At 47.3% G+C, this 10,090-nt stretch overlaps 2 protein-coding genes across 7 annotated transcripts in view; one reads left to right on the top strand and one right to left on the bottom strand.

Annotated features, from left to right (window-relative positions):
* The window catches only part of trip13 (thyroid hormone receptor interactor 13), a 65,099-nt gene extending 63,120 nt beyond the window's left edge, over positions 1 to 1,979 (bottom strand). Inside the window, exon 1 of one of the 2 annotated variants that reach the window (XM_070880494.1) lies at positions 1,682 to 1,979. The gene's annotated coding sequence lies outside the window, so the exon portion shown is untranslated. Of the gene's footprint in view, positions 1 to 1,455; positions 1,541 to 1,681 lie in introns of those variants that run through there. The other variant, XM_070880493.1, reaches the window with a different exon arrangement.
* Positions 1,770 to 10,090, top strand: part of brd9 (bromodomain containing 9) — a 65,255-nt gene continuing 56,934 nt past the window's right edge. For all 5 annotated transcript variants that reach the window (XM_070880491.1, XM_070880490.1, XM_070880489.1 and 2 more), the window contains exons 1-2: positions 1,770 to 2,114; positions 6,181 to 6,401. In XM_070880491.1, coding sequence (XP_070736592.1) covers positions 2,066 to 2,114; positions 6,181 to 6,401 — 270 coding nt within the window. In that variant the 5' untranslated portion in view covers positions 1,770 to 2,065. The remainder of the gene's footprint in view (positions 2,115 to 6,180; positions 6,402 to 10,090) is intronic.

Here is a 10,090-nt window from a genome sequence, read left to right as displayed (position 1 = left end):
CTCTTCCTCCCTCCCTACCCCCCTCTTCACCCCCCTCCTCCCTCCCTCTTCACCCCCCTCCTCCCTCCCTCTTCACCCCCCTCCCTCTTCACCCCCCTCCTCACCCCCCTCCCTCTTCACCCCCCTCCTCCCTCCCTCCCTCTTCACCCCCCTCCTCCCTGTTCACCCCCCCTCCTCCTCACTCCCTGTTAACCCCCTTCATTCTCCTCACTCCCTGTTCACCCCCATCCTTCTCACTCCCTGTTCACACCCCTCCTCCTTCCTCACTCCCTGTTCACCCCCCTCCTCCTTCCTCACTCCCTGTTCACCCCACCTCCTCCTTTCTCACTCCCTGTTCACCCCCCCTCCTCCTTCCTCACTCCCTGTTCACCCCCCCTCCTCCTTCCTCACTCCCTGTTCACCCCCCCTCCTCCTTCCTCACTCCCTGTTCACCCCCCCTCCTCCTTCCTCCCTCCCTGTTCACCCCCCCTCCTCCTTCCTCCCTCCCTGTTCACCCCACTCCTCCTTCCTCCCTCCCTGTTCACCCCCCTCCTCCTTCCTCCCTCCCTGTTCACCCCCCCTCCTCCTTCCTCCCTCCCTGTTCACCCCCCCCTCCTCCTTCCTCCCTCCCTGTTCACCCCCCCTCCTCCTTCCTCCCTCCCTGTTCACCCCCCCCTCCTCCCTCCCTGTTCACCCCCCCTCCTCCTTCCTCCCTCCCTGTTCACCCCCCTCCTCCTCCTTCCTCCCTCCCTGTTCACCCCCCCCTCCTCCTTCCTCCCTCCCTGTTCACCCCCCACTCCTCCTTCCTCCCTCCCTGTTCACCCCCCCTCCTCCTTCCTCCCTCCCTGTTCACCCCCCCTCCTCCTTCCTCCCTCCCTGTTCACCCCCCCTCCTCCTCCTTCCTCCCTCCCTGTTCACCCCCCCTCCTCCTCCTTCCTCCCTCCCTGTTCACCCCCCCCCTCCTCCTTCCTCCCTCCCTGTTCACCCCCCTCCTCCTCCTTCCTCCCTCCCTGTTCACCCCCCCCCCCTCCTCCTTCCTCCCTCCCTGTTCACCCCCCCTCCTCCTTCCTCCCTCCCTGTTCACCCCCCCTCCTCCTTCCTCCCTCCCTGTTCACCCCCCCTCCTCCTCCTTCCTCCCTCCCTGTTCACCCCCCCCCCTCCTCCTTCCTCCCTCCCTGTTCACCCCCCTCCTCCTTCCTCCCTCCCTGTTCACCCCCCTCCTCCTTCCTCCCTCCCTGTTCACCCCACCTCCTCCTTCCTCCCTCCCTGTTCACCCCACCTCCTCCTTCCTCCCTGTACAGTCTCCACCTCCCGCCTCGTTCCCTGCACACCCCCTCTTCCTCTCTCGCTCCCTGTAATAAACAGCCCCCAGCTCTCTCCCTGTACATTCTTATTCTTCTCCTTCTCCTTCTCCTCTTCCTCTTCCTGCCACTGTCGGGAGCCATACGCGTAATTTTGGGGCCGCTTCTCACTCACAATTCCTTCAGCTCCCTCACTGTCACCGGCAGCAACTCAAATCCACCGCCCGACACCCCACAGGCTAAGGCCGCGCACGACGTCACACGGGCGGAGCAAAGGAGGGGGCAGGACAAATGCCCGACAGCCCGTTCCCTATTGGCGATAGCTATTTCACTCAAGTAACGCCAATGGTTCCCCAACACGTCAGTTAACACCGATCCCGCCTTCCTGCCCGTCAGCTCACCTCTGATTGGCTCGTGTCTCCTGTCACTCTCTAATTTGCAGCCGGATTGGCTCCCGCCAGCCTGAGTGTCGGATAGAGGCGGGCTTCAACAGAAAGGAGCGTTGTTGGGTTTTTTGTGTGTGTGTATGGCGGGGGGAAGGGAACAGCCCGGGCTCCAAACTACCGTCAGATCGAATGATCCGGAATAGTTAAATCTTTTTTTTAATCGTTGCTGAAAAAGCCGGTGGCTAAAGCGCGAAGGACGCACACGCTGAACCACCTCTGCTGTCAGCCGGGCGCCGTTGGGCGCGCGCGGGGAGGAATCGGTCGCGCGAGGGCAAGAGAGGAGGAGGGAGGGGGGGCGAGAGTGAGTGAGTGCGCCTGCGCGCTGCCAGCAGCCCGGCGATGGGGAAGAAGCACAAGAAGCACAAGTGCGAGTGGCGCTCGTACGATGGTGAGTGAGGCAGTGAGTGAGTGAGGCCGGCTCCTTTCTCTCAGTGTAAACAGCACGCAGGCATGGGGAAGAGTGGAGGATTCCTGAGGGAGTGAAAGGAGGTGGGGTTTAGCGTCCAGTCAGCAGAGCTGGACCGGGTTAAGGTGGGGGAGGGGTTCCTGTTTACACACACACACACACACACACACACTACAGAAAGTGTTGCAGCTCCCGCCAGCATCTGCAGGGACCCTGCAGCAGAACCAGCTGCTCCCTTGCTGATTTAAAAATGTTTTTCCATCTTTGTTGCTTCTTTCCTTTTTTTGCTATCTCCTCCTTTAAGACGCTCCTTAAAACCTACCCCTTTGACCAAGCTTTTGGTCATCTGCCTTAATATCTCCTTATGTGGCTCAGTGTCAAATTGCAACTTTTTAACTATGTTAAAGATGCTATATAAATGCAAGTTGTTATTCTTGAGTTCTCATCCTGGTAATTATTGATCATGGCATCTACAGCACAGAAACAGGCCATTTGGCCCAACTTGTCTATACCGGTATTTGTTCTCCACTCGAGCCTCCTCTCCCCCTATCAACATTCCTTTCTCCCTCAATCAGAAGGTTGTGGGTTCAAGTCCCACTCCAGGGTCTTAAACACATAAATCTTGGCTGACACCCCAATGCAGTGCTGAGGGAGCGCTCCGCTGCACAGTCGGAGGTGTCTTCTTTCGGATGAGACGTTAAACTGAGGCCAAGTCTGCTTTGTCAGGTGGACGTAAAGGATCTGATGGAATATTTGGAAGAAGAGTATGGGAGTCATCCCTGGTGTCCTGGCCGATATTTATCCCTCAATCAACATAACAAAAAGCAGATTATCTGGTCATTATCACATTGCTGTTTGTGAGAGCTTGCTGTGCGCCAATTGGCTGCTGCTTTTCCCACATTACATCATTGACGACACTCCAAAAAGTACTTAATTGGCTATAAAGCACGTTGAGATGTCCGGTGGTCGTGAAAGATGCTATATAAATGCAAGTCTTTTATTTTTCTTGTCTAGCTTGCCCTTAAAGGCATCTATGTTATTTGCCTCAACTACTCCATGTGCTAGCAGGTTTCACATTCTCGCTACTCTCTGAGTACATAAGTTTCTCCTGAATTCTTTATTGGATTTATTAGTGACTATCTTGTATTTAAGAGCAGTGTCATAGATTTCCTTTTTTTGTTTTTCCCCAGTTCTAGTTTGGGTTGAAATACTTATCAAATGTTTATCAGAGAAAAAGATTAGCGAAGACAAACGTAGGTCCCTTGCAGTCGGATTCAGGTGAATTTATAATGGGGAACAAAGAAATTGCAGGCTAGGGGACCAAGGGCTTAGTGAGAACGAGGAACTGAAGGATATCCTTATTAGGCAGGAAATTGTGTTAGGGAAATTGATGGGATTGAAGGCTGATAAATCCCCGGGGCCCGGTAGTCTGCATCCCAGAGTACTTAAGGAAGTGGCCCTAGAAATAGTGGCTGCATTGGTGATCATTTTCCAACAGTCTATCGACTCTGGATCAGTTTCCATGGACTGGAGGGTAGCTAATGTAACACGACTTTTTAAAAAAGGAGTGAGAGAGAAAACAGGGAATGATAGACCGGTTAGCCTGACATCAGTAGTGGGGAAAATGTTGGAATCAATCATTAAGGATGAAATAGCAGCCCATTTGGAAAACAGTGACAGGTCCAAGTCAGCATGGATTTATGAAGGGGAAATCATGCTTGACGAATCTTCTGGAATTTTTTGAGGATGTTACTAGCAGAGTGGACAAGGGAGAATCAGTGAATGTGGTGTATTTGGACTTTCAAAAGGGTTTTGACAAGGTCCCACACAAGAGATTGGTGTGCAAAATCAAAGCACATGGTATTGGGGTAATGTACTGTCGTGGATAGAGAACTGGTTGGCAGACAGGAAGCAGAGAGTCGGGATAAACTGGTCCTTTTCAGAATGGCAGGCAGTGACTAGTGGAGTGCCGCAGGGCTCAGTGCTAGGACCCCAGCTCTTTACAATATACATTAATGATTTAGATGAAGGAATTGAGTGTAATATCTCCAAGTTTGCAGATGACACTAAACTGGGTGGCGGTGTGAGCCGTGAGGAAGATGCTAAGAGGCTGCAGGGTGATTTGGACAGGTTAGGTGAGTGGGCAAATGCATGGCAGATGCAGTATAATGTGGATAAATGTGAGATTATCCACTTTGGGGGCAAAAACACAAAGGCAGAATATTATCTGAATGGCGGCAGATTAGGAAAAGGGGAGGTGCAACGAGAACTGGGTGTCATGGTTCATTCGTCATTGAAAGTTGGCATGCCCGTACAGCAGGCGGTGAAGGCGGCAAATGGTATGTTGGCCTTCATAGCTAGGGGATTTGAGTGTAGGAGCAGGGAGGTCTTACTGCAGTTGTACAGGGCCTTGGTGAGGCCTCACCTGGAATATTGTGTACAGTTTTGGTCTCCTAATCTGAGGAAGGACATTCTTGCTATTGAGGGAGTGTAGCGAAGGTTCACCAGACTGATTCCAGTGATGGCTGGACTGACATATGAGGAGAGACTGGATCAACTGGGCCTTTATACACTGGAGTTTAGAAGGATGAGAGGGGATCTCATAGAAACGTATAAGATTCTGACAGGACTGGACAGGCTAGATGCGTGTAGAATGATCCCGATGTTGGGAAAGTCCAGAACTAGGGGACACAGTCTTAGGATAAGCGGTAGGCCATTTCAGATTGAGATGAGGAGAAACTTCTTCACTCAGAGAGTTGTTAACCTGTGGAATTCCCTGCTGCAGAGAGTTGTTGATGCCAGTTCATTAGATATATTCAAGAGGGAGTTAGATATGGCCTTACGGCTAAAGGGATCAAGGGATATGGAGAGAAAGCAGGAAAGGGGTACTGAGGGAATGATCGGCCGTGATCTTATTGAATGGCGGTGCAGGCTCGAAGGGCCGAATGGCCACTCCTGCACCTATTTTCGATGTTTCTATGCATGATTGTTTGCAAACTCATTTTAAACTTAAAGTTGGAGTGAGATATATTAAAATTAATTTTTAAAATGTCTCTTAACAGCAATTGCAGAGCAACACTGTCATTGCAAATTGGAAAAAAATGGGAAGACATGAAAAAGTTTATAATTGTAAGAAAATTGGGATTGGACGGGATGAAAAGCCACCAACTCTGCTCCACTACATTGAAGTTATGTTTTAAGCAGCAGCTTTGATTGTCGTTGATGTTGGAAGCATTTTAGTCTAGACCAAGCTGCAGTGAAAATCTACCAACATTTTTTGCAAGGCAATTTTGCAAGTTACACTATAAATTCTGCTTTAATGTAATGTGGATTTTATGTTGAAGAAAGCACAGCCTAATGCCAGTAAGAGGTCATTAATTTGCATTTTGGCAATTGATACGAGGTGACCTTGAGGGGGAAGAGTCGCATTACTTGGGCTTTCGAGCAGCTTGGCTCAGTGCCTTCTCTCCTCTTGAGTTAGAAGATTTTAGGTTCAAGCTCCCCTCCAGTACTTCAGTGCTTTACTGAGGGGGTGCTGCATTGTCAGAAATGCTGCCGTTCAAATGAGATTTAAACTGAGACACTATCTGTCTGTAGATACTATTCAAGGAAGCAGGGGAGTAGTCCTGGTGTCCTGGCCAATGCTTAACCCTTCAGCAACAACACCAAAAACAGATTAACTGCCCATTTATTTCATTGCTGTTTGTGGGACCTTGCTGCGTGTGGACTGGCAGCTGCATTTGCCAACAAAACCACAGTCAATATACTTCAAAAGTAATTAATTGATTGTGACTCATTCTGGTAAAAGATGCATCTTTCTTCCAATCCTAATTCATGAAGATGGGAAACCAGAAGGGGAAGGAGAGAAAAAATACAGAACAAATTGTGCAAAACTCACAAAAATTTAAAGGACAACTAATCGTTGATTATTTAAGACAAAATCTATTTGTTTTACTGCCTCCCTTAATTTAGAACAAATTCTTGCATAAACGTTGCAGACGTTTTTCATATTCCTTGTATGTGTGATGTATTTTCCTTTTCGCTGCAGGCTTTATCGATAAACCCCCTGAAAAGCCACTTAAACTGGTACTGAAGGTGGGAGGAAGTGAAGTTACTGAGCTCTCTGGCTCAGGTCACGATTCCAGCTATTATGACGACCGGTCTGATCACGAGCGAGAACGACATAAAGACAAGAAAAAGAAGAAGAAAAAGAAGTCCGAAAAAGAGAAAGATAAGCATATTTCAGACGAAGAGCGTAGGAGGAGGAAGGCAAGTTGACAAACTGTTGATTTGATCACGAATAGCTTGTATTTATATACTGCCTTTGAAGTTTTTTAATAAAAAGGTCCAGCACACTTCAGAGATAGAAATAGATAAGAGAACAGGCATCCAAGTGATGGACAGAAAGATTAGGAGGGGTGACTGAGACATAGGTTGAAAAGATGGGTTTTGAGAAGGTGAGAGACATGGATAATTTTAGGGAGAGCGTTCCACAGTATCCATCATCATAGGCAGTCCCTCAGATTTGAGAAAGACTTGCTTCCACTCCTGAAGTGAGTTCTTGGGTGGCTGAACAGTCCAATACGAGAGCCACAGACCCTGTCACAGGTGGGACAGTCGTTGAGGGAAGGGATGGGTGGGACTGGTTTGCCGCACGCAATTTCCGCTGTCTGCGCTTGATTTCTGCATGCTCTCGGGATTAAGACTCGAGGTGCTCAGCGCCCTCTCGGATGCACTTCCTCCACTTAGGGCGGTCTTGGGCCAGGCACTCCCAGGTGTCAGTGGGGATGTCGTACTTTATCAGGGAGGCTTTGAGGGTGTCCTTGTAGCGTTTCCGCTGCCCACCTTTGGCTCGTTTGCCGTGAGGGAGCTCTGAATAGAGCACTTGCTTTGGGAGTCTCGTGTCTGGCATGCGGACTATGTGGCCTGCCCAACGGAGCTGATCGAGTGTGGTCAGTGCTTCAATGTTGGGGATGTTAGCATGAATGAGGACGCTGATGTTGGTGCGCCTATCCTCCCAGGGATTCAGGATGACTGAAGGCTCTGCCATCGATGTTGGGACGGGGGAATACATGAAAGGACTGAGAGGTGCAGGAGGCTACAATAGGGCTGGAGGAGCTTGTTTAGGGTTGGAGGTGGGCTAAGGATGAGGCAGTGGAGTTTAAAGGCAATTATTTTAAATTGAATGCATTGAGAAAAAGAACCAGTGTTGGTCAGCAGAGATGTGGGGTGATAGATGAACAGGACTTTGTGCAGGTCAAGATGGAATTTTCTGAGTTTTGCACAAGTTGGAGTCTGGAGATTGGAAAGTAAGGTGGGTGGGCATTGGCAATAATCCAGACGAGAGGTGGCAAATCCGGATGCGAATTTCAGCCATGGAGGGCTGGGGTAGGAACAGAGATGGGCAATGGATTTTTTGAGGAGAGGTCTGATATATTTGGGTTTGTAAAGTAGAGTGACTGCTTGAGAAACCTGATCTTTTTAACAAAGTCAGCCAGCGTGGGGGCTGGGAGAGGAATATGAATCATCAGGAGCTGATTGGGGAGGGTATCAAAGGAACAGGAGTTGGGTCTTGTAGAAGCGATGTTCATTTTTAAATGTACATCAATTATTATAGTACAACTTTTACAGTACTAGGTATCTAACCTGTTTTACAAAAGTAGTGAATAAGTTGGGTTATGATGAGTAATGACCTGAGCATCGTTCGCTTGAGTCAGAATTTGGTCAATTACTAGCCCTTTTTGTGCATTTTATTATTTATATTTGATATTTTGATTTTGGAAGTATTCGGTTTGCAAACAAAAAATCTTCACTCTACTTAATTCAAAATTGATTAACTAAAATTTATCTTTAGCAACAAATTTTTACTTTGTTGTGCTATTTGCTTAAATTTCAAATGATTGGATAATTAATTTTATTTAATCCAATTAATTATCAGGAGTAGATTGTCTTCGGGTTCTGTTCACCTTTGTGAAAGGGAGCTGTTGACCAGGCAGAGAGAGTTGTGGAGCACCGGCAGTTTGCATAAAAAACATGAACATAATTTATTACTGCAGTAAAGTCAGTGGATTTTAGTAATGTTACAAAAGGATGAAAGTTTTTATATGTGTGTGTCCATTCCCTACCACGATGGATTTTACGATGCTTGTGTTTTTCTTTGCACTTGTACCTGTATATATTTCTAATATAGAAACTGGCCATTTGGCCTAACCAGTCCTTGACTCTGTTTACCCTCAATGCAAGTAAATATTCCTTATCGCATTTACTTGCCCTATTCCCATGTCCCTTTTCCTTATTCACCTAATCTTGAATATTGAATCTCTGCCTCTACCACAAGCCCTGGACATGAATTCCACAGCCTCACAACTCTTAAGGGCTAGAATTTGATCAAAATCCGCCACTGCCGGATTGACACCCAAAAAACTGCTAAGATTATTAAATTAAGGCCGGCAAAAAATTGATCAAAAAATGGAAGAAATTCCGCCCACCGGGAAAAATCGGTCTTACACGCGGATTCTCGGCGGAAAACGCAATCCTGGTCAAATTGGGCGGTACTTACTCAAAATTTAGTCCGAGGCTGCGAGTTGGGGGAAAACACACACAATATTTTTCCAAAAATTGGAAACATTCACAGGACCCTTCTACACTGAATTGCTGCAAAAGAATTTTTAAAAACCTTTCACTTAGCTTTTTTTGCAGGCTTTCTTGCCTATGGCTGATCAAAGGGCTGCTCCGGCTGGTTTCTCCTGGGTGGTATTTTTTCCCTCGGCTACGGAACAACCAAACTCGGGCGGCAGCGGTTTTTTCAGTCTTCCACGCCGGCGGTCTGCTCCCCAGCGGTATTTCGAAACCGCCGGCGGAAGACTTTGACTAAACTTGCAAAGGGCAGTTTTCAAGGAAAAAACAGGAATACTGCCGAGAAACCGGGCAGAAATGGTGATCAAATTCCAGCCCTGTGTAAAGAAGTTTCTCCTGCCCTCTGTTCTAAATCTCTCGCATTTAATCTTCCAACTGTGGCCCTTTATCCCTCAGCTACTGGAAACAGTCTGCTTCTATCATAATTTCTGTCTTTCATATATCGCCCTGCAATGTCCATTTTTCTACCAAAAAAAACAAGTCTTTCTTCGCAGTTGTATTTCCCCATACCAGGTAGCATCCTAGTGTATCTGCACTGTACCCTTCCTAAAGTCTCAATAGCCTTCCTCCAGAGTGGAGCCCAATACTGCACCCTGTACACTAACTGAGTTCTTACGGTTTTGTATCACGTCTTGTGATGAAAACTAGAATAGCATATCAGAGAGGAGGTGAATCCTCAAACTGAGAGTGAGATGATGAATAAAAGGAACATTTGATTGTGGATATGTGTCAGAGGACTAGCCAAGGTGGACCTGAGCTAATCTGGGTAATCATAGGCTAGTTCGAGCAACATCTGCAGTGGGGAAAACTTCAGCACTTTTAATTAAGGATAAAATTACCAAGCATCTAGATAAACAGAAAATTGTTACAAGTAGTTAGAGCAAATTTCAAAAGGGACAGCCATACTTGACGAACGTCATTGAATCTTTTGGCGAGTTAATGGACACAGTAGATGGGGTGCTTACATGGAGGGTAAAAGCCAAGACAAAATAGTTGGGTCGAACTCTGTTTCCTGCTGTAATTTCTATGTATCTATTTTCCTTCGTAAAGACCGATGCAGATTAGCTTCTACAAATTAACAATCCTCTCTTCTCGAGGGTCCCACTTGGCTTTTTATCAATTTTCTTTTACTGATGTGCTTATAAGATACTTTATCTTTCCTCTCAAATGTTTTTTTTAGATTCCCTATCTTCCTTCTTAGCTTTCCCTCTTAATCTCTCTTATTTTCTCATATTCTCTTCTAGATTTTGAATTATTTTTATAGTCGTACATTTTGCCAGTAATTTGGCACCCTGCCTGTTCTGATCAAGCCCGTTCTTGTG

This window comes from Pristiophorus japonicus, chromosome 5, assembly GCF_044704955.1.
Source record: "Pristiophorus japonicus isolate sPriJap1 chromosome 5, sPriJap1.hap1, whole genome shotgun sequence".
Taxonomy (NCBI): Eukaryota; Metazoa; Chordata; class Chondrichthyes; family Pristiophoridae; genus Pristiophorus; species Pristiophorus japonicus.
This window is presented reverse-complemented; position numbering and strand designations above follow the sequence as displayed.